The 26,121-nt window shown below is 40.3% G+C and overlaps 1 protein-coding gene across 1 annotated transcript in view; it reads right to left on the reverse strand.

The window, feature by feature from the left end:
- The window catches only part of LOC143033434 (histone H2A-like), a 58,180-nt gene that overhangs the window by 18,689 nt on the left and 13,370 nt on the right, over nt 1–26,121 (reverse strand). Inside the window, exon 2 of the mRNA XM_076198872.1 lies at nt 3,725–3,885. Coding sequence (XP_076054987.1) covers nt 3,725–3,885 — 161 coding nt within the window. The remainder of the gene's footprint in view (nt 1–3,724; nt 3,886–26,121) is intronic.

Genomic DNA, 26,121 nt, shown 5'->3' on the forward strand with positions numbered 1-26,121 from the left:
TGCTTGAATTTAATTGATTTGAAATTAATGTTATTATTTTACAATGTTATGTGTATAATTAATGATTTAGGGGTGTTCTGTAAGATACGGTAATAGAATTTACGGATGTATAGTACAGTAACAACTTACGTTCATTTTCAACTTACGTTCAGCCGTTCGGAACGTAACTAAAACGTAAGTTGAGGAGCGTCTGTATATATACACACACACATATGTACATACATATCTCAACTACTATCTGCAGTCCTCTTCTGCTGGAGGACTACAGATATTCGAAATATATGAATCTCCTGTACTCCTGATATTATTTCTCCGGTAGTGGGTTTTAAGTGTACATAAACATATATACCCACACACACATTTTATATATACATATACCAAAGGCTTTTTCCCCCTTACACGGGGATAACCAAAAAGAAAAAGGGATAGAAACCACTCCCACCCATTCCATCCCCTACACCCTCCTCCCATCTTGGCACCTCCTGGATGACTGGTCATCCCTGCATCCTGTCCACTGCCCTGGGTCAGAAGCAGTGTCGCAAGATGCACATCCACAGCAAGGCCGCCTCATAAATTCGGTGACCCCCCTCCCCCTCTCATGCAGAAAAGGAGAAGACTGGGAGAAATGCATTTGGGCTGCATCAATTTTTTTCTCATACATACTTCCTCACCCCCCACCCCACCCACTCCTCCCCATGCATCACAGCATCATCCATACACAACCCTTCTCCATTCACCCCTATCTTCTGTCCTCTCCTGTCCTTCCTCAACAGACATTCCTCTCTCTTGTAATGCCCCTCTCACTCCACCCATTCCATTTCCTATATATTCCACTCCCCTCCACCCTCCTCCTTCCCTCTTATCTTGACACTTCCTGGATGACGGGTCATCCCTGAATCCTGTCCACTGCCCTGGGTCAGAAGCAGTGTCGCAAGACACAGCACATCCACAGCAAGGCCACTTCATTAATTCGGTGACCCCCCCTCTCCGTCCCCCTATGCAGAAAAGGAGAAGATGGGGATAAATCCCTTTGGGCTGCATCAAATTTTTTCTCATACATACTTCCTCACCCCCATCACCCCTCGTGCATCACAGCATTGTCTATACACAACCACTCTCCATTCACCTCTATCTTCTGTCCTTTCCCATCCTTCTTCCACAGACATTCCTCTTTTGTAATGCCCCTTTCACCCCATCCGTCCATCTCATCCTAGGATGCCCCCCCCCCCATATTCACTCCTTACACACTTCTTTTACTAATCTTTCTTCACTCATTCTTTCCATGTGTCCAAACCATCCTAACTCTTTCATCAACCCTATCTTCCATCTCCCTTTCCACCCCCGTTCTCCTCCTCAAACACATTCAGACTCCTCCTCTATTATGTTCCATGTTTCTGCCCCATACAGTGCTGTTGGCACAATCACTCCTTCATATAACCTCCTCTTAGCATCCATTCCCAGATGTCTATTTCTCATTACAATTTTTAATCCACCAAGGCATTCACTTGCTTCTCTCATTCTACATTCTACCTCCACCCCCACTCCTCCTTTTCCTGCCACATTCGCACCCAAGTATCTAAAACTATCCACTTCCTCCAGTCTTCACCCTTAAAGGCATACACCACTTAACACGAGTTACAAAAATACAAATATACAGTGTGTTTGGGATAAAATTGATAACTTTTTTTTTACCTTCTGTCATTTCAGAACCATTTGAAGGATAATAGTGGTGAAGTGCAACGGATGGCTGATTCTGTGTTCTATTGGTGGGTGTGAGAGCTAGAGAGCATGGAAGACTGAAAAGCACTGGAATATTGGAAGAGAGTGACCTGCATCATGATAATTTGCACTGGATTAAAAAATCCAGAAAATTGTGACAGAAATGTGGAAGCAGTGGCTAGCAAAGGCCTTACGAAAGCCATGAAACTTCCCAACAAGGTTGAACACAGTCAAGCCGGGGATGCTCTGGCTCTTCTCAGAACTTCTGCCAGGACCAATTACACAACACAAACAACAAGTGGCTAGCCTACAGTCCGTATAAAGTCCAACGCTTCATGAAGACAAAGTTCCCTCAAACTGTGATAGTCTTTGGGTGTGTTTCTGCCCCACATATTTGAAGCAGGACTCAGAGTCATTTCAGATGGCTATATCGAGTTTCTGTCCACTGTTGCCAAACGCTGGGTGGAGAGGGTGGCAGCAGGACTCGGCTCCATGTAACCAACATCTGGTCCCCCCAACTCACCAGATTGCAACATCATGGGCTTTTATGTGTAGGGCACAGTTGAAAAAAGACACCAATTGTACCACCTGCAGCACCAAGGACAAGCCGATTGCCAGGATCAAACAGGTTTTCATGAGTCTCTCAAAGGACACCATCAAGGCTGTGTGCTACAGGTTCAGGTCCTGCCTGGAGGCTGTGGTGGCTTCTTGAGTGAGCTGTATTTGGCAAAATATCCTCCAAGAGATTCAGTTTGAATTTTGAGAATACATCAATTTTTGGCCAAGATATGAGGTTTTTCTTTCCTTTACAAAAAAGTGTTAACCTCTTCACTCCGGGGCACATCGTACATCTGGCAGCATTAGCTGCCCGACGTGCGATGTTGCGTCATAATAATCGCATTATAAAAAATAAAGTCAGTGCTCAATCGTTCGTTCTCTTTCACCCGTGAATTTTGATAACCATAGAAAATATGATGAAGCCAGTTTAGAGAATGGAGGTTACATAGGTACGACTACAATAAATATAATCAAGACGCTGACGTCGGCATCATCACGTACCCACTTCTCCTCATGACGCCTATGTAGGCGTCACCGTATGGAAGTGGTTAAATTGATCACAAACAACCTCTATACCAAAGGCTTTTCCCTTTACAAGGTAGGTAGCCTAGGTCAAAAGGCATAATTCCACCCTCATTTATCACCTCTCCCTCTCTCTTGGCTCCACCTAGATGATAGGTCATCTCTGCATCTCACCCATTGCCCTGGGTCAGAAGCAAGGCAGCAAGACACAGCACATCCACAGCAAGGCCACTTCATTTAATTGGTGACCTCCTCTCTCCATCCCATCATGCAATAGGATTAAAGGCATAGCCACACATAACCACTCCCTAACCCCATCTATCTCCACCCACTTTGTTCCATTCATCACAGTATATCATCCATACACAGCTATTCCCCAATCACTCCTATGTTCTGCCTTCTCTCTTCCTTCCTCAACAGACATCCCCTCTTGGTCAATGCCCCTTTTAACCCATCCATTCATTTCATCCTCTGTCATTCCCTCGTGTTAACATGTTCTCTCCATCTATCTCTGTGAGGGGGAAAAAGCCTTTAATATATGCATCTTTACTCATGCTTTCCACATGTCCAAACTATCCCAATGCCCATTCATTTACCCTCTCTCCCATCTTCCTCTCTATGTTCCATTTCTGCCCCATACATTACTGTTGGCACAATCACCCCTCATACAAAAATACATACATACATACACATACCAAGGGCTTTTCCCCCTTACAAGGGAGGTAGCCAAAGTCAAGAGGCATAATTCCAGTCCCACCCATCCCACCCCTTCCTCATATCTTCTGGAGGACAGATCATACCTGCATCTTGCCCATCGGCCAGGGTCAGAAGCAATGCAGCAAGACACAGCAAGGCTGCTTCATACAATTCATTTGATAAACAAGAACAAATAACATCAAATAATACAAAAAAAAAAGTACCATACCTCAGCAGCCAAGTATTCCATAACTGCTGCCAGATAAACTGGGGCTCCAGCACCAACACGCTCTGCATAATTTCCTTTTCGCAAGAGGCGATGAATTCTACCTACTGGGAATTGCAGACCTGCCCGACTTGATCGAGACTTTGACTTTCCCTTTACTTTACCTGCAATAATCACATAAATTAGACACACTGGTAACTAGATAAGTAGAAAATATTTCATTCTATCATTACATTTAAAATAATACCTTAGGCCTTTAAAATTTATATATATATATATATATATATGTTAAAGACAGAGTGAACATTTTTAGATTCAAACCCTGACCTGTGATATAACATCCCTGACAAAGTCCCACCTTTACTTAAACCACTCATTCTCTCCTTTTCTCATCTTAACACAAGCTCTACTACTCTTGACTGCTCTTAACAGCTTTCCTCCTATCCCATATATCTGCAATACCTCCCAGTGCTTTCCTATCTACGGTCATAAGCCTTTTCCAGATCCAAAAAGGCCAAAAATACATCCTTACCTGGTCCTATAGCTTTCTCACATATCTTTCTTACTACAAAAATCTGATCCATCACCAATTACTCTCTGTTCCTCTCCTAATCCTCTCAATCAAGACCCTCCCATAAGCCTTCCCAATTACACTTAAACTGATCCCTCTGAAACTACTACACACACTTGTTCCCTTTTCCCTTGTAAAGTGGAACTATACAGGCACTCCTCCAATCCCCCGGCACACTACCCTCATGAAATAACCTCACCAGCCAGTCCATCACTGTACCTCCTTTTTTTTTTTTAGACATTCTGCATGGCATCTATCCAACCCAGGTTACTTCCTCTCATCATCCTAACAGCTGCCTTCACTTCATCTTTTTTCTCCTCCATTTTCCTCACTCATCACTCATTTTCTTTGCACTTCCCACTGCAACTACCTTTCCCTATCCTTCACTTTTAGCAAATCCCTAAAAATACTCTGCCCACCATCCTCTCACTGCCTTCTCTTCCATTATCATCTCTCCATCTGCACCTTTTACCATTTCTTCTCTATTTGATTTGCCTTGTCCTCTCAATTTCTTTCCAAAACATCTTTATTACTTTCAAAATTTTCTGCCATACTATACTCCTTTTTTCAGACATTCTGCATGGCATCTATCCAACCCAGGTTCCTTACCTGCTATCAGCATCTTAACATCTGCCTTCACTTCATCTATATTTCTCCTCCATTTTCCTCACTCATCAGTCATTTTCTTTCCACTTCCCACTGCAACTACCTTTCCCTATCCTTCACTTTTAGCAAATCCCTAAAAATACTCTGCCCACCATCCTCTCACTGCCTTCTCTTCCATTATCATCTCTCCACCTGCACCTTTTACCATTTCTTCTCTATTTGATTTGCCTTTTCCTCTCAATTTCTTTCCAAAACATTTTTATTACTTTCAAAATTTTCTGCCATACAATACTCTTACTCCATTTCACATCTTACATAGGATTACAAAGGCGGAGAATGCCGATAGACCTTTTGGTCCATATATAGGTCGGATGCGAAAAAAAATCATAAAATAATAAATAAAAACTATAATAATGTAAATAACAAATAAAACACAAATAAATGCATAGGTATAGTTAAATAATAAACAAACAGGTAAATAGTAAATAATAATAAATTGACATAACTAATAATAAATGAAATTCAAACAGACAAATGATAAAACAAAAACAAATCATATAAAATAAATTATAATCATTACAGCATCTTGCTTAGGTGTTTATCTAAATGATTCTTAAAGCTTCGAACTGAACTACATTGCACTACCTGCGCAGGAAGTTTATTCCATTCTTGTCTGATTCTCAATGTGAAAATTTTGTCACTTTTGTTGTTGTCAATTCCCTTTAGAATTTTAAAGACCTGTATCAAGTCACCTGAGTCGACACTTTTTTAGGCAAAACAGATTCATATGTTTTAGTCGCTTTTCGTATGATTTATTTTTTATATTTGGAATCAGTTTTGTGGCTAGCCGTTGTACTATTTCCAGTCTGTCAATGTCTTTAATGAGATTCGGTGACCATATGGAAACAGCATATTCCAAATGTGGACGAACTAACAATTTATATAGCTTGTTAATGAGTGATGGACTTTTGAAATCAAAAGATCGCGCAATCAGTCCTAGAATCTTATTTGCTTTCTCAGAGGCTGAAATATGCTGCTTGGATGAGGTCGTTACTGATGATTATGCCGAGATCTTTTTCACTATCCACTTTTGTTAACGAATTTCCAAATAACTTGGAATTGTACTTACTGTTATTTTTATCTATGTGCATTACCTTGCATTTACTTCTGTTAATTTTCATTAACTACTTTTCAGACTATTGCTGTAATTTATCTAAATCTTCTTGAATATCTAATTGGTTAAGTGATCATTTGCCATTCTGCACAGTTTTGTATCATCAGCAAATTTGGAAACAGTAGATTTTAGTCCATGGTCTATATCATTTATATATACTATGAATAGAAGTGGCCCAAGAATGGAACCCTGAGAAACTCCACTTGTAACATTTTTCCATTTAAAACAACGGTTTTTGACCATTCAACCAATTACTAGTCCAACCTAATAGGCTACCACTTATTCCATGTAAAGCTAATTTAGTAAGTAGTCTTTCAAGTGGGATGGTATCAAAAGCTTTTGCAAAGTCTAGATACTGTATTTTCCGGCTTAAAATGCGCACCCATGCACTACGTTATCTCAGTACACAGATAGCGTGCACCGGCATATAACGCGCATGCCAGGAAAAGTCACTGGTGGCTAAAGCTTGTGAACTGCATGTATGCGACTCTTGCTTGCATTGGTCCATTGTTTTGTGGGAAATTTGAGCCATGAAAAGTTTATTGAATACAAAATGTACATGAAAAATTTCGGATTTTTACAGAAAAATTGTAATTTACTATCCTGAGGGAATAATTCATCTTACAAGTTTTTATCACCGTGTACAAGTTTTTATCGCCATGCAGTAACTATGTTTCGGTTCATAAGTGTCTTTACTGAAGTGACGCTTAGTTTAACAAACTCTCACAAGAGGGTGTTTAGTGTAGGCTAGATTGGCAATAGAACTGTCAATCTCGGCCCTGATCTCGCATATTCCGGGTGAGCTAAAACGGCCAACGTTCATGATGTTGGTACCAGTGCTGTTTTACGGATCCCAAATATTTGCATAGACTACGATAATTAATGTTAGTAAAAATAAACCAATGAAATAACGGCGATTAATTACTTAGTATCATGTGAACGAGGTTACATGGAGAAGTATTTTTCATTGGCTAGAGCCACCGCTGGGAAATCTGTTGATTTGTCACTAAATTAAGTGTCAGTTTAGGCATCAATCAGGACACAACTAAGAAAAAGTCGGAACTACATGTACCGGTATATGACTCATGTTGTGTGTTGGTCCCTTATTACTTTGTAGCTTAAATAGTTTGTAGGAAATATGATCTAAAAAAAGTTTATTGAAAGTAAAATATACAGAAAAATTTTGGGATTTTTACAGAAAATGTTCATTTTATATCTTAAGGAAATAATTCGTCTTTACCATTTTTTTTTTTAATACTGAAACAAACTACAGACTGCTTTGTTTTAGCTTTGAACCTGCAATAACAGTGGTGAAATAGGACAGTCTCTCATTGAGGTGACGTTTAGTTAATATAACTCCCGAAAGAGGGTGTTGTAGTCACGTGTTTGACACGAGTTTATGAACGGTCGCAACGGAATTTGTACTATACCTAAAGTGAAGCAACAAAGCCAACATAAAAATTCAAACTAGGATGCTGTGAACATGGGCAAATATTATGAATATTGATCATGTTTCATGGTGTTTAGGCCTATTTAAACATGAAAAATAAGATTCGATAGATACCTACCTATACCAAATATTTACATGGCCCATGCTGGCGTATTCTTTCATATCACCATGGCTGTTCTTGTTCTCACGGAACGTCACAGAGAAGTGTGCCGTCCCAACTTTGTGACGGCCAACATCGTCACGTTGTTGTGAAAAAAAATGACACACACAGCTGCAGAATTTTTATCATAGGCCGTAGATAACGCGCACCCCCCATGTTTAGGCCCTTCCAACGGAAAAAAGTCGTGCACTATACGCCGGAAAATACGGTATATTAAATCTATATTGTTTCTTTTGTCATATTCGAGATAACTGTGTTGTAGAATTCAAGTAAGTTAGTCATGCAAGAAAGTTTCCGTCTGAAACCATGCTGGCTATCATTTATCAGACGGTTACTTTCTAAATGATGTTTGATAGCATCTCTGATGATAGTTTCCATTATTTTTCCTACGATTGAAGTCAAACTTAGAGGCCTATAGTTATTTGGCTTCTTTTTGTCACCTTTTTTGAATATGGGAGAAATGTTAGCTAGCTTCCATTCTCTTGGGACATCTCTGGATATGATGGATTTCTTGAAAATAATTTCTAATGGAACAACAATCTCATTTTTCATTTCCTTTAAGATTCTTGGATGCCAACCATCAGGCCCTGGTGTTTTATTAACTTTGAGTTTACCTATACACCTTTTAATTTTTTCTTTTGTTATATTTACCGTAGTGAGTAAGTTTACCCTAGACTTTCACAGGTTTCAGTTTGGAGTTCACCGAGGTGTTTCGTTTACGAATACAGAGCTAAAATAAGTGTAAGATATCACACATTCCTTCATTTGAATATTCAAGTTGACCGTCAGCTCTCCTCTTTGCCTCCTTTATCTTATGCTTTACTTCTCTTTACTTTGTACCTTTTATACGATTCCCTTGTCCTAATTTGTAACCAATATATGTTAGCTTGCTTCTTCTCTTCTACACCCTTCTTTGCTTCCTCATCCCACTACTCACTACCCTTCCTTCTATTTCCTCCCATCCTCCTCGTTCCACACCATCTTTGCACATCTTAGGACTCGCTTCTTCAACCATCACCATTCCTCCTCCACTCATAGTTCTACTCTGTCCTTCACTCTTAGCTTTTTATACTTTTCTTTCTCATTTAAGCAGTTCACTATGTATCTCCCTACTTTCTGCTCTTGTCCTCTTTCTCAACCTGTCCACTCTCAACTTACCTTCCACCAGAACATCTGGTATTCCACCACTCTCCCATTAGAACATGTACATCCTTAACTCTTCATACTGTACTCCTGTTTATCACTATAGAGTCCATTGATGCTCTATCTGCCACCATTCCATTATCCATCCTCTCCCATGTGTACTTATACTTGACTTTCTTCTGAAACAATGTATTTGGTCTCATCAACTCGACATCACCATCAACTCTCCACTATATTTTCCCCCCCTGGAACTCCACACTTCCCAATCACTCCATTAATTGGTTCATTTCCTACCCTAGAAGTAAGGTCTCCCAATACAACTACATTAACGTTTCTCCCTAATCCTTCTATACACTCTTTTAAATTCATCCAAAAAGCCTTCCTTTCCTCTACACGCTTCTTACAACCAGGCCCATATGCACTTACCAAAACCCACACCTCCCTTCACATTTCTCCTTCATCCACATTAACTTTGAAGAAACCTCCCTTCACTCCACTACACACTTACCTATCTTGTCACTTACTATTAGTTACCCCTTCTCTCCCCACTCCTGAGAACCTCCCAACTACACTACTCAAACTCACACTCGCCCCTCCCTTTCAATACAGCAGTGACTATTTTATAATGTGACTAGCGTGATGCAAATTACATATGGCAGTCAATGCTGCAAGCAAGAATTTGAGTTGTACTGTAGTGGTTAACGGTTTTTTTTTTTTCAAGAAGGTACAAGACGGAAGTAAAGGATAAGATGTCATGATGAAGAGCAGGAACCAACAGTGTCCCATAGGGTTCAGTGCCAACACCTTAAGAATGTTTCTTATGAGGGTAATCCCAAAAGTAAGGCCACGAAAATATTTAGAAATCAAATTTTTATTGTCAATAATGTTTACATAATTTTAAAATATTTATCCGTTTTGCTACATAATTGCCATTTCCATCAATGCATTCTTGAAAACACTGGCAGTTTTAGTATGCCCATGTCATACCAGCTCACTGCTACAAGAAAATAGTATACCGAGGCATTTGTCTGCAAGTGGTTTTCCCATGCAACATGGTATAGATGACACACTTTTGTAATAATAACAGGAGATTGAAAAAGTGCTTCAACAATGACCCTTTATTCTTGATCGTATATAAATACACAATTGTAGAAATTCCTGATGCATATGGATATGCTAACTTTTGCAGCATCAGTAGTGTAGTTGGGGTTATCTTTAGTCCTCTGCCCTTTTGTAATACATCTTGCTGACTTCCAGAATGACAATTTTTTTTTCTCTTATCAACACGTGTTGACCTGAAGAAGCAGTGGCTTTAAGAAAGTGGGCCTGCATGCTCACATGCAATATCTTATTACCATTTGTAGCCCACAAGGGCACAAGTCTTTGCCGACTTCAGTATTTGTGCCATGTTGTACAGTGCAATGCACCATGTGAAAGGTCCCACTGAACTCCATTTAATTTAACACTATGGATGCAAACATATGTACAGGAATGCTTGTGTGAAAGGTAACTTAAGAATTACTACTCCATTACGTTTATGCTAAATTTTTTCAATGTTTTCATGTTTTCGGTATGATGATGACAGATTACGTGTTCATGAGCATGCACCATCTGGTACTTTTACCATAGTTACTAAGTACTGCTATTATGAGGCTACAGATTGACCTCTCATTAACGGACTAAAAGGGTGGTAGCGGTGTCCATTGATGTGAAAAATCCGTTGATTTGGAGTGGTTTATGTGTGTATGGGGGGGGGGGGGGGAGATCACCTTTTAAGTTCTATAAAATCATAGTATACGTACAGGAGTCCCTCAAATAATGCAGGGGTTAGGTTCCTGAAATTACCACGTATGCTGACTTCCCATATTAAATACTGAGAACCGTGTGTATGTGTCCATGTGTGCGTGCATGCATGTATGTGTTTGTGCATATATAAATGTGTATGTGGCATATATACATGTGTGTGTATGTGGCGTATACACATTGTGTGTGTGCGGCGTATGTATATATGTGTGTGTATGTATGTGCGTGTGGCGTGTGTGTGCGTGTGGCGTGTGTGTGCGTGCGTGCGTGCGTCTGTTAACATGTACAAGTAAGCACATACGTGCGTGTCTGCGTTCGTATTTGTGTGTACATGCATGCACATTCACAACATACACTGGTTGTCTAACACGCGTCTACGTGTGCGTGTCTACACGTGTAAGCGTGTATATGTCTGTTTTTGATCTCCCAAACCACCACCGCCAGTAACAAGAACCTCATAAGAGAAATTAAGACACGACAAGTGCAGTCATTATCAGACTTATTAGTTGTGTTCCAAATGAAAGAAACATTACACTTTAACAGGTTAGGGTGGTAAAATTGTTTGCAATGTTGCCGCGTGTGTGCGTATGCGTGCCCGACTCGGCGCAAATTTTAAAACGGTTCTCTACATTTGAGATGGTTTTGAAATAAAATCAGCGTATGATTGAATCCATGTTATTCAAATCCATGTTATTTGAGGGACCCCTGTACATACATATTAATGTTTCCATTTCTGATACCCTTCACGAATCAATAATTCTCTTAAAGTGTGCAAATATTCATGAACATTTGCGCACCATTAGCAGAGAGATTAACTTAAGTTATGAGCGTGTCAATAGTCTGGCACACCTCCGACATCTTGGGTTTAACCGCCACTACCTCCTCACTGCCACTAGCTCCCTCCTGCTCATTGCCAGCGAGAACAGCTTCAGCGGTCTCCTCCATAGTGATTGCACAGCAGTAAACAACAGCACCGAAAACACTGCAAACACAGCTAACAAACGTCCACACTGATCACGATCTTGTTCAGTAGGAAACAAAAAGTGAGCGCCATCAGCCACTCACCGGACAAACGCCGAACTAATGGACGCACTCACTCTACCTGTGAAATTTAGACTGTCGGACAGAACCAGCAGATTTTGTCCGTTAATGAGAGGTCAATCTGTATATTGCTACCAGCTAGGCACAAAAGCAGAGGGTCATTTATAACGTTGTTTGCAAAATTTTGAGAAAGAAGGAAGTTGAGGATAAATGTGGGTAAAAGTATGGTGATAAGATGTACAAGAGTGGTAGCAAACTGGAAGCAAGTATTAAGGTGGAGACTGGAGGAAGTGGTTAAATGATACTTGGGTGCAAATGTGGCAGGAAAGGGAGGAGTGGAAGTGGGGGTAGAATGTAGATTGAGAGAAGCAAGTAAATGCCCTGAAGGATTTAAAAAGTAAGGAGAAATAGGCATTTAGAAATGGATGCTACAAGGAGATTGTATGAAGGAGTGATGTGCTGACAGCACTATATAGGGCAAAAACATGAAACATATGGGAGGAGTTTGAATGTGCTTGAGATGAGGTGCCTCAGAAGTATGATGGAGGTTACATGGCTGGATAGAATGAGGAATGAGGAGGTGAGGAGAACAGGGGTGGAAAAGGAGTTGGGAGATGGGGCTGATGAAGAGTATTGGGATGGTTTGGACACATGGAAAGAATTGAAGAAAGATTATTGAGAGGTGTAGAAGGCAGTGGTAAGAGTGAACACAAGGGGGTGACCAAGGATGAGATAGATGGATGGGGTAGAAGGGGTACTGGAAAGGGGGAAATATTTGTTGAGCAATGACAGGATAGGACAGAAGATAGGGGTGAATAGAGAATGGTTGTGTATGGACAATACTGTAATGCATGAAAAGGAGTGGATGGGAAGATACTGTAATGCATGAAAAGGAGTGGATGGGGAGGGGGGAGGAAGGGGGCAAGGGAGTACATGTGAAAAAATAAATCGACACAGCCCGATGGAATATCTCCCAGTCTTCTCTTTTTCTGCATGAAAGGATGGAGGGGGGTGCTCATTCAATGAAGCAGTCTTGCTGTGGACGTGCTGTGTCTTGTGACACGACTTTAGACCCAGGGCAGTGGGAGAGATGCGGGGATGACCCATCATCCAAGAGATGCCAAGATAAGAGGTAGAGAGGGGAGTGAATGGGAGTGGATTATGTGGGGATGGAATGGTAGGGGATTTTGTCTGTTTTCTGGCTACCTCCCTTTGGTATATGTATGTGAATCTGGAACATAGTTTAAAAATTCCTCTCCCCACTAGTTTCATGACCTTGGAAGGAGAATAGGAAGAAGAAAAAAAAAAAATGTTGCCTTGCTAATTTTTACTGCCAAGTAAGGCCTAGAATTCTAAGGTTAATTTCTGACGGAAGGATTCAGACATTCAACTTTACTATAGGGTTATATCTTATCCATGGTGGTCTGGTGTGAGCAACATCACTATTTCTGGGGTAAGGCTTCCATATATTTGAGATGTTAACCAAGAGGATTAACAGAACTGAGGAGGGTGGAGGGGAGTGGAATATGTACGGGATGGAATGGGTGGGAGTTGTTTCTATGCATTTTTCTTTTTGGCTACCCCCATGTAAGGGGGGAAATTTCTTTAGTATATGTATATACTGTATATAACATATATATATATATACACACAAAATCAAATAAATCTAATTATTTAGATTTTATGGATCTATAGAAGGTTCATGACACAACACAAAGGTATTTTGGGAGGAAATGCAGATGTATGGACATGGAAAATTCATAGCTAATAAAATTATTGCACATCTTGCTGACAAGTTATAAGAGAATGAATATTCTTGGACTGCCAATATTGGAAGTGACCCAATAGTACTGTATAGCACCAGGAAAGTTGTGGACATAATTAAGAGACTTCTGCATAGGAATAAATATACAGAAACCACATGTTTGATAGACATTAAAAGTTTCCCATACAGGAGTAGACTCCTGGGTCAGCCTGAATAAACGCATTTTATAGGCAAATAATATGGAACAGCTTAAGTCATAATTGATCATCAAGAACAGATAGGATCCATGATTATCCTGTATACACCTATGTATATGCATACACACCTATTCATTACATTTCTATATACACTAATATTTGTAAATTTATCATAAAGCACTGTTGTTGAAACAAAACCACAACCTCACTACCCACTTAATAATCTGGATTTATAAAATATAAATTTTCACTGATAAAAATTGTATAATCTTGATTCAAAAGTCTACCTGAACCAGCATAGTCCATATATTAATTTTCTTCAATTAAAAAAAATCTAAATTCACACTTGCAATGTCTCTTGGAGCAGTAGTTCACATTACACTAAGTCCAAATTTAATCCAGCTTTTGAATTTTAAGATGCGAGCATCTACGAATTAATTCCTTGGCAGTTTTCACCCCAGCAAGATATTCTTTCCATAAATTGAATAGCTGGGCTAGTTCCAGGTATCTCAGCTGACAAAGTTTCAAATCTTTTTCTGATAACAATTGAACTTTTACCCCAACAACTTTAGCCTCCTCGTGCAGAATAGGTATAAGCCTGTCGGAGGACAAGGTACTCTTGGCACAATGATTTAGCATCCTGTGCCATCCTTCCATGTCTTTGTCAAGCCGCACAGGCTCATTAAAGACGGACCAAATGCGAGGTGTCCAAAAAGCTCCTTCTATCCACGTGTTTCTTATGTAGAGCACAAATTCCTTCAACTCGTGTGTACTGGCTTTCTGGGCGAGGCTTCCAAAAATTGTGGCAATATTATCTGCTGGCAAATATGGCAGAGCAAGGAACTTCTTCAGTAGCTTACGGGTGCATTGGTCATTTATATATGCGGGATAAAGTCCAACCTCTTTTATCTTTCCCCAGAGGCACTGTGTCCAATGGTAGGCACATCCCATAATCCGCACATTACCAAGAACATAAGGGATGGCCTTCCATACACCACTCTCAAAGTCAACCACTACTTGCTCAACTCTAACACGGTGACATACATGTATAATCTCTTTCAGCACTTTCTTGTAATCTATAGCTCTCTTTGCTGACATTAGGATGAATGCAAGGGGAACTTGTTTCACTGCACTACCACTTCTGACAAATGCATGCACTGCCAATAACTGACAAAAAGGCTCTTTAACGAGTTTAGAGGTTTCATCCAGGTACCACCTTTTTGCACTTGATAATAATTCAACCATCTTATCAGTTGCAAACATAAGGTGTCTTTCTTCTTCAACTTTAATATCTGCTCGCACAAATGTACCTTTGACAAAATTTGTGTCTATTTTGAAATCAAGGTTCATAGGGTTATCAGACTGATGTTTCTGACGGTGGCGGGTTGCTGCTCTAGCTAAGCACTCAGGCTTTAGAGTAGGGACAGGAATACCTCTCGAAACATTCTCTTGCAGAAGCACTTCACTGACTATTTCTCTGACTGATGCAGACTTAGTTTCTGTTGCTTTCCATTTGATTTGTCTGCAAACTTTCACTGCTATTCCTGCACCGAGTTTTCCAGGATGGATATGGGGTTGTGCACCTTTTGTGAATATTGTCCCTTTCTGCAGCACTGTTGCCTTACACCACAATGTCTTGTTCCTGACGCTGCATCTCCATGCCGTATCACCATTTAATCTTCTTGCCTTCACAGTGTATGTGTAACCATTGCTGTCAGCTAACTTTGCTTTCCCTCTCTCGGACCCATCTTCTATTAGCTCATATGTGGTCTCTTTTCCATTGTAGTCTTCAGAAGGCACATCTGTAAAAATGCACTATGCAGTTTCCTCAAATGGAAGTTAAAGCAAGCACAGTAACATGTAATTAGCAACTGCTAGACTGTTTTGGGGGCATCCTTATGAACCACAGCAATACATAATTATAATTTGTCTTGGTATCTCTATTCACATGTAACAGTATACAATAATGGTAGGGGATACGAGGGAACAAGTGAGGCAGTGATAGGACTGACTGCAAAGTAGAACTAGAGAAGCATACAAGAAACACAAGAAGAGTTTAGCAAATCAAAAGGGGAGGCAAAGAGAAGAGCAGGTGCAAAATGGGATAGGTGTTCAGGGAATTTAGAAAAACTATTGAAAGAAGTGAAAAATGAGTGGGGTGGATAAATCAGGTAAATAAAAAGGCAAAGGGCACACAAGATGTTAATGGAAATTAAGGTGGTAAAGTGAATCTGGGCAGCATACCAGAGACTTACTGAATATGTAGTTTAAGGAGTTGCTGGTGGCAGTGAAATGACTGATGGGAAAAGAAAATTATGTTTTTTTTTAGTAAAAGATGGGAAACAAGAAAGCTGGGAAGGCTACTGGGTTAGAGGGCATCACATGGAGTATGATGAAGGAACAGTTACATTGGATTAACTTGGGGTGGTTTTGTGTGCCTGTGCCAATGAGTGAAATTTGTTAATGGACAGGAGCCATTGTATAGTACCACTTTACAAAGAAAAAGGAGGACAAATCTGAATATAGTTTTAGAGAGCTTAGTCTGTTGAGTGTAATTGGAAAGGCATGTGGGAATGTATTCTGAGCATTAGGATAGGGTAAAGGAGTAATTGAAGAACAGTATGGGTTTAGGAAATACAGTGAACAACTATCAAATTCTCATAACCAAGCAAGGATGTCTTTTGGCCTTTTATGGATCTGGAAACTGCTTACGAGTTATGACAGGGCACTGCGGGAGGTGTCAAAGGTGCGCGGGATAGGGGGCTCAGAAAAGGAAGTTAAAGTTAACCTCTTCCATATGAGTGAGTAATAGAGTAGTGACTATATTTTATACTGCAAGTATTGTGATGCATCCAATGCATCCAAACCTGCGCACAAGAATTTGACTAGTATTGAAGAGAGGTGAACATGGGGTTGCACCAGGATTGTGTAAGAGAGTAGGGTTGATACACAAGTATTGGGATGGTTTGGACACATGGAAAGAATGAGTGAAGAAAGATTAGTAAAAGAAGTATGGAAGGCAGAGTGAGATGGAGTGAAATGTGTTGAACAAGAGTGTTATGTCTGTTAAGGAAGAGAGAAGATGGGGATGAGAAGAGAATGGCTGTTTATGAATGATACTTTGATGCATGGGAGTGGGTGGGGGATGGGGGTTAGGAAGTTGTTACGTGTGAATGACATTTTGATGTAACCTGAAGAGATTTCTCCCCATCTTCATTGTTTCTGCATAACATGCAGCAATCTTGCTGTGGATGTGCTGCATTTTGCTCCATTGCTTCTCACCTAGGGCAACAGGTGAGATGCAGGAATGACCTATCATACAGGAGGAGCAAAGATGTGTGTGTACAAATGACAGTGAGTGATGTGTGTGTATGTGTGTATATATATATATATACAGGTACTCCTCGTTTAACGACGACAATTGGGACCAGCGCGCCGTCGTTAACCGAATTGGTCGTTAAGCGAAAGTGTATACATATACGTACATGTACTGTATGTACAATGTCCAGCAATACATGTATCTTTATTTTCGTGTATTTTCCCTCTTTTATACAGTACATTAAAGCTTTATTTACAGTGGTTAGGTTCCTAAAATTACCGTATATGACCAAATCCGCGTATGCTGACATTCCATATTGAATACCGGGGTATTTTTTTTAGTTTCGACCATGGGCGCAATATAGCAATAGAAAATTAATTATTAATTTTGTAAATTAAAATGTATGAACGTAATATGCAATTTTGTGGGCGGAAATGAAAGTAAAAAATACCTTGTATAAGAAAATATGCTAATGAACGAAGTTGGTAGCATAGGCTCGGGACGCCATCTTGTCGTCTGCCAACGTCTCTCACGACGACGAGCCGGATGACATTTAATTTGCAGGTAATGATTTATTAAACACAGGTTAGGTTAGTTTAGTTTAGTTTAGGTTAGACGAATTAATTTATCCTTTCATTTCTTCTACATCGGCATCTATCATAACAAACATGGTGTACCATTCGTCCGACATGACTTCGTTACTTACGAAATCTGTTTTAGCATTTTTTTTTCATTTCCGCTCACAAAATTGCACATTACGTTGATACATTATAATTTACAAAATTAATAATTAATTTTCTATTGTTATATTGCGCCCATGGTCGAAACTACAAATTTACCACTACCAGTATACACTGTACCCCAGGTAGTTTTTGCAGCTTGCAGGATGGTAATGTAGACCTAAGCTTCAGAACACTTTACCTCACAGCTAATATCCACTGTACAAGTTCATTTATAACATCATACAAATTTGCCTCAGCCAACTTAATTATTGTACATGATGTCGTAACTTCGGGAGATTTACGTTAAACGACGTCATAAAGCCCGTCGTTACTCCGAGTAGGTCGTTAAACGAGGAGTACCTGTATATATACGCGTGTGTTTGAAAAGGTATGCACTAGGAGAAAGTTGAAGGTATATGTTGGTAAAAGCAAGGTAATGAGATATACATAGAGGATGGCAGTGTGTTGAATGAAAGTCTAAAAGGAGAGAGGCTGGAGGAAGTGGACAGCTTACGGTATTTGGGGTCACATCTGGCAGTAAAGGGAGGAGTGGAGGTAGAGGTATTTTTTAGATTGAGAAGCAAATGCCTTGAGGAATTAAAATGAGTTATGAGAAATAGGCGACTTGGAATGGATGCAGAGATTTGTATGAAAGGGCGATTCTGTCAACAGCATTGTATGGGGCAGAATTGAAATTTAAGTGAGGCAGAGAGGATCAATTTAAGTGTTAAAAGATGAAATGTCTGAGAATTTTGGCAGGGATCACTAGGTTGTTTAATGATTGATGTGATATGTGCTTAAGTCTGATCTATGATCTTGTTCACTCTGGTCAACTTGGCTTTCCAGACAATTTTCGAATACCATCTCCCTTAATGATAACACTAGCAGGAATCATCAGCAAATTTCTTTTATCATCTGGAATTGTCTACATCACCCACCTCACATTCCAGTTTCCTGAGAATGAGCCTCTTTGTGGAGTCTTTCATTTGTGTCCTCCCACTAACATTAAAGATTTAAGTTTTATAACCAAAGAAGTGACATGTACAATCTTGTTTGGTATGATATCAGTTTTGATATAGTGGAAAAGGATATGCTTCTTTCATTTTGCTTGTATTGACCATCACTACCCATTTCTGCTTCATTTGCTTTGCACATGGACTCTCGTCATTAATCTTGTATACTTTTTATGACATGAAATATGAGTGGGCCTCTGCAGCAACTGTGTTTTTCTATGCTAAACTTTTTCCATTTTCATTAAATCGGCGACTTCCCCTTGCATAAAAGGAGAGGACGGGGAGAAATCCCTTCGGGCTGCGTCAACTTTTGTTCACACATACTACCTCACCCCCCACCCATTCCACCTCATGCAATCACATCATCATCCATATACAACCTGTCATCCAGGAGGTGCTCAGATAAGAGGGAGGGTGGGAGGGGTGTGGAGTGTATTCAGGGATGAAATGGGTGGGAATGATTTTATGCCTTTCCTTTTTTGGCTACCTCCCTTGTAAGGGGGAAAAAGCCTTGGTATATGTATGTATGCTCACACATACTGTGAGCAAAATTTGACACAGCCCAAAGGGATTTCTCCCCGTCCTCTCATTTTATGCAATGGGGGGACGGAGAGGGGGGGTCGCCAATTTAATGAAGCGGCCTTGCTGTGGATGTGCTGTGTCTTGCGACACTGCTTCTGACCCAGGGCAGTGGACAAGGTGCAGGGATGGCCCGTCATTCAGGTGCTGATATAAGAGGGAGGGTGGAGGGGTGTGGAGTGTATTCAGGGATGGAATGGGTGGGAATGATTTTATGCCTTTTTCTTTTTGGCTACCCCCCTTGTAAGGGGGAAGAAGCCTTGGTATATGTATGTATGTAAAACTTTTTCATCTCCTGAGTTGCACATTCTGGTAGTTTTTTGTCATCTGAGTTGCACTGCTTGTAGCCCTTCATGTGTTCTGGACCCCATTAGATTTTTTTTCTTTACAAAAATAAATATACAAAAATAGATTTTACCACACACTTGTTTCTGACAGCCCAGTAAACCCTCATATTTCTCAGGCACCTCATCTCAAACTCTTCCTCTATTATGTTCCATGTTTCTACTCCATACAGTACTCTTGACACAATCACTCCTTCATACAATCTCCTCTTAAAAACCATTCATGTTGATCTCATTTTTTAATCCTCCAAGACCTTTTTCTCTCTCAATCTACATTCTACCTCCACTCCTCCCTTTCCTGCCACATTCGCACCTAAGTATCAAACTACTTCCTCCAATCTCTCTCCCTTAATATTCACTTTCAGTCTGCTGCCACTTGTACCTATCATCTTACTTTTACCCTCCCAAACTGTCACTAGTTTCTTCAATCCCTATTCTGATCCTGCTACCAGTGCAGTGTCATCAGCAAACAACAACTGGTTTACCTCCAACTTTTCTCTACAGCATAAATTTCTTGTCCACCCACATGCTGCAATGACGATACTTAAAAGCCAAAATATCATGTACCGACTATCTCTATCTAGGCCATGGATATTTGTCATGGGGGAGTTGGGGAACATCACACAAATGCCAGAACACTGCTCTTAAGCGTACAAGTCTTTATTAGTGCAATGGAGAGTGCTCCAAGTGAAACGGGTCACAGAAAAGTTCATTACTGTTTGGACAATTTCCATCCTACAGACTTGCGATTAGATTTTAATAAACTATTGTGTGTATATCTGCTAGGCTACCAGCAAAGATAGGAGAAATAATCGTGGGTCGCTTGACACACGTGACAAAGAAGTCCTGATCTCAAAATCGTAACGTGGCACGACTTGTAATTAGATTTTAATAAACTATTGTGTGTATATCTGCTAGGCTACCTGCAAAGATAGGAGAAATAATCGTGGGTCGCTTGACACACGTGACAAATAAGTCCTGATCTCAAAATCGTAACGTGGCACATTTTTTTTTTTTTTTAATATAGCTCCAAATAGTAATTACTTGCCATCTGTTATGTGGACAGTTAAATTATATTGATATATGATTTACAATACATACATACATATACCAAGGCTTTTTCCCCCTTACAAGGGAGGTAGCCAAAAAGGAAAAGGCATAAAATAATTTCCACCCATTCCATCCCTGAATACACACTCCACACCCCTCTTATCTTAGAACCTCCTGGATGACGGGTCATCCCTGCACCTTGTCCACTGACCTGGGTCAGAAGCAGTGTCGCAAGACACAGCACATCCACAACAAGGCCGCTTCATTAAATTGGCGACCCCCCCCCTCTCCGTCCCCCCATGCATAAAAGGAGAAGATGGGGAGAAATCCCTTCGGGCTGCATCAAATTTTGCCCATTCCACCTCATGCATCACAACATCATCTATATACAACCATTCTCCATTCACCGTCTTCTGTCCTCTCCTGTCCTTCCTCAACAGACATTCCCCTCTTCCCCAAAGCCCCCTTCACCCCATCCATACACCTCATCCTAAGATGTCCCCTCATGTTCACTCCCTCCACATCTGCCTTCCATACCTCTTTTACTAGTCTTTCTTCACTCCCTCCACATCTGCCTTCCATACCTCTTGTACTTGTCTTTCTTCACTCATTCTTTCCATGTGTCCAAACCATCCTAATACTCTTTCATCAACCCTATCTCCCAACTCCCTTTCCACCTGTTCTCACCTCCTCATTTCTCATTCTATCTAGCCTAGTAACCCCCATCATACTTCTCAGACACCTCATCTCAAACACATTCAAACTCCTTCTCTCTTCCTCTCTTATGTTCCATGTTTCTGCTCCATACAGTGCCACCAACTTCCTCAGTCCCTCCTCCGATCCTGCCACAAGCGCAGTGTCGTCCGCAAACAACAGCTGGTTCACCTCCCACTTTGCTCCATTTTCTTTAACCATCTCCAATCTCTGACCCACTACCTTTGCATTTACCTCTCGCACTACCCCATCCATGTATAAGATGAACAGCCAGGGCGACATAACACATCCTTGACAAAGTCCCATCTTTACCTCGAACCACTCACTCTCTCCATTTCTAATCCTGACACAAGCTCTACTACTCTCATAAAAACTCTTGACAGCTCCTAGCTTTCCTCCTATCCCATATATCTGCATAACCTCCCAGTGCCTTTCTGTCTACCCTATTGTAAGCCTTTACCAGATCCATAAAAACCAAAAAAACATCATTCCCATTTCCTATAGCTTTCTCACATATTTGTCTTACCACAAAGATCTGATCTACACAACCTCTACCTGTCCTAAATCCACACTGTTCCTCTCCTAATCCTCTCAATCAAGATCCTCCCATAAGCCCTCCCAACTACACTTAAGCTAATCCTCTGAAACTACTACATTCACACTTGTCCCCTTTTCCCTTGTTAAGTGGAACTATACAGGCACTCCTCCAGCACTCTACCCTCTCTCCAGCAAACATTAAAACCTCACCAGCCAGTCCACCATCACTGTACCTCTTTTTTTTAGACATTCTGCATGGCATCCATCCAGACCAGGTGCCTTACCTGCTTTCATCATCTTAACAACTGCCTTCACTTCATCCTTCCTTATTTCTCCTCCATTTTCCTCACTCATCACTCATTTTCTTAGCATTTCCCACTGCAACTATCTTTCCCTCCCTATCCTCCTTCACATTTAGCAACTCCCTAAAATATTCTGCCCATCTTCCCCTTACTGCCTTCTCTTCCATTATCATCTCACCATCTGCACCTTTTACCTTTTCTTCTCTACTTGATTTGCCTCCTCTTCCTCTCTTAATTTCTTTCCAAAACATCTTTTTATCACTTTCAAAATTTTCTGTCATACTCTTACCCCACTTCACATCTGCTCTCTTCTTTGCCTCCTTTACCTTTTGCTTTACTTCTCTTTTCTTTGTACCTCTCATATGACTCCCTCGTCCTATTTTGTAACCAATCTGTGAAAGCTCGCTTCTTCTCTTCTACAACCTTCTTTGTTTCCTCATCCCACCATTCACTACCCTTCCTTCTATTTCCTCCTGTCCTTCTTGTTCCACACACCATCCTTGCACACTTTGTGACTCCCTCCTTGAACCATCCCCATTCCTCCTCCACACCTAGCTCTACTCTATCCTTCACTCCCTCCCACTCCTCTCTCAGCCTCCTTTTCATTTAAAGACTTCACTCTATGCACCTCTCTACCTTTTGTCCCTTTCCTCATTCTCCATCTATCCTCCACTCTCAACTTACCTTCCACCAAAAAATTATCTGATATTCCCCCCACCCTCTCCCCTTAGCACATGTACATCCTTAACTCTTCCTATCATAGTCCTATTTACCACTACATAATCCATCAACGCTCTATCTACCACCCTTCCATCCACCACCCTCTCCCATGTGTACTTATGCTTGACTTTCTTCCAAAACACTGTATTTGCTATCATCAACTCTCTTTCTAGACACATTTCCACCATCAACTCTCCACTACGATTCTTTCCTGGAAATCCACATTTCCCAACCACTCCATCAATTGGACAATTTCCTACCCTAGCATTAAGGTCTCCCAGTACTATTACATTAACATTTCTCCCTAAATCCTCTATGCACTCATTTAAATCTATCCAAAAGGCCTCCCTTTCTTCTACACTCTTCTCACTGCCAGGCCCATATGCACTTACAAAGACCCACATCTCCTTTCCCAGTTTCACCTTCATCCACATTATCCTTGAGGAAACCTCCTTCCACTCCACTACACATTTACCTATCTCTTCACTTACTAGAATAGCCACCCCTTCCCTCCCTCGCCCTCTCTTCACTCCTGATAACCTCCCACTTACACTCACCCTTCCCTTTCGACTTAGTTTCAAATCCAACACATCCGTCTTTCTTCTCACAAACATACTACCTATCTCTTCCCTTTTACTCTCATCTGTACCACATCCACACACATTAAAAGACCTAAACCTTAGGGTGCTGGTCCAAAAATTCCCAGACCCTCTTATGCCTTTACTTTTTCGTTTAAGAATGTCTCCTGTGGGGCTACTAGGAGAAGGATGCCTAGTCCCACTCCCCGTCCCTTTCTTCTCGCCTCTTACAATCCAAGTGGAAATACTTGGTGGCAGTATTCTTTTCGCCCGCCACAGGGAATTCCCCCACGGCAGAAAATGAATACTCAGAAATGGTACAGGACAGCAACAAGGGGTTGGGGGACAGCATAACGGACGGACAGTCGTAGTATAAGTGTCATCATTTCTCTATGAAGAGTTTTCTTCTATCATAGACAAAATGATGTGTGGCTCTGGTCTGTAGGGGCGCCCCATATAGACCCTAAAGTATCAACTGCATGCTACTTTGCCACAATAACAAGCAGCCAATACCCCAGACAGAAATGATTTACAATACAAAGGAAAAACATTCCCACCCCTTGAATTTAACTTGCAACATCAAAGAATTTCAAATAAGTGATGGCCACCATCTTGAAAATGTCATTTCTATCACAGGTCGAATATGAGACGGCCCTATATCTAAAAATCACCACTGAGGTTTAGTCTACCTGTGGACCCACAATACTTTTACCCATCTTTCAAACAAGCAATGGTGGCCATCTTGAAAATGGCTGCCATTAATGTCACAGGTCAAATCTGAGATGGCCCTACACCTAAAAATCACCACTGAGGCTTAGTCTATCTGTGGACCAAATCCCATTCTTGTTTCAGTAAACCCACATTACTTTTACCTATCAGCAGTACTACTAAGACTGTATTGCAAATTTATCAATAATCTTGAAGATGGTAGGTAACTTATTTGAGTGCACTCAAAAAGGTAAGAAAAACAAATTATAAATAGGGTACGTAGAATGGTACATCTGTAGAGAGGGATGGTAGTTGCCAACTCCTCTCCTTCCATCTTAATCATTTAGTTAATTATGAGAAAGTATTAGTTTTCCATCATTCTTTCCCAAGACTTTTCTTATGTAATGTGAATTTATCAATATTCTGTGGAGACTGGGTAGATTATTTGAGTGTACTCAAAAAGGCAAGAAAATAGATATATTACAAAGGATTACAAAGGCGGAGCATGCTGACAGGAGACCTTTTGATCCATATATAGGTCGGACGCGAAAAAAAATCATATTGATAATAAAATAATAAATAAAAACTATGATAATGTAAATAACAAATAAAATACATAAATAAATGCATAGGTATAGTTAAATAATAAACAAACAGGTAAATAGTAAATAATAATAAAGTGACATATAACTAATAATAAATGAAAATCAGACAAAATAACAAAAAAACAAATAATATAAGATAAATTAAAATCATTACAGCATCTTACTTAGGTAGGCAGGGTACATAGAATATGACTGAAGGATATAATTTATATTACAGCAAAAATCACTAAGTGAAGTAACTATATATCAGCTGGTATACCGTAATGTATGAAAACTGGGAATCTGCAGGACTACCAACTGTACCAAGCTGCATGGCAGAAATACAGTATAATTTCTTACTGGAATGGAGTATAGGTCATGTAGCTCATGCTACATTGCTGCCCAAGATGTACATAAAGAGAAAGATAAAGAGGCAGTGAGCCACTCGGTGGTGTGGTAGCAGGCCAGTCTCACTGTGCTGCACCTAGGACTCAAGTTAAAATCTATAGAGCACAAGTATAGCACTTATTGCAGATGCCATGAACATATTTCACCTCCACTGTTCATGCAATAGTGTTCCAAAAATCCCAGAAAATATATGACAATTTAGTTGTCTTTATATAATTACACAACTTTGTTTTTTCTGCAGTGGCTTTACTCTTCTACCTAATATCAGTGAATGTTTGGGGGAGGGGAAGAAGCTATTATAGAAGTGCACACCTATGTAATATAACATTAGAAAATTAAATATTAATTTTATAAGTTATATTACATTTCTTGGCAGAAATCAGAAAGGGATACTAAAACCCATGCAGAAACAAATGATGTCACCCCAATTCCTTGTGACAGTTATGAGCTTTGGAGGTCGGAGACAATGACCCTGATGACCTCTAGAATTACAGATAGGTAGGTTAGGTTATAGATGAATTTATACTTTAATTTCTTCGACCTCCACCTCTACCAAAACAAAAATGGCATCTCAAGCAACTGAAGTGGCTGTTTGTTTATAGCTTTCATCAATTTTATCTAATTATGCCAAGAACAACATATATTACCTTTACTTTTCTATAGCTATATCACATGAAAAAAAAGCCACCCTACAATTTTCCTAATACAAGGTATATTCAATAAGTAATGAGAAAATGCCAGGAGACACTTTTCAGAAGCTTACAAAACTGTCTCCTTCAAAATAATTGTCTCACATCTACACACTTCTGCATGCGTCTCTCCCAATCCTGGAAGACCTCTTCAATGTTCTTTTTCAGTAGTCCCTTCAGGTAACTTTCCAATGCCTCTTTCAGCTCCTCTGTTGACTGGAAC

This window comes from Oratosquilla oratoria, chromosome 15 (genome assembly GCF_046742065.1).
Source record: "Oratosquilla oratoria isolate Oo_2021 chromosome 15, ASM4674206v1, whole genome shotgun sequence".
Classification (NCBI taxonomy): domain Eukaryota; kingdom Metazoa; phylum Arthropoda; class Malacostraca; order Stomatopoda; family Squillidae; genus Oratosquilla; species Oratosquilla oratoria.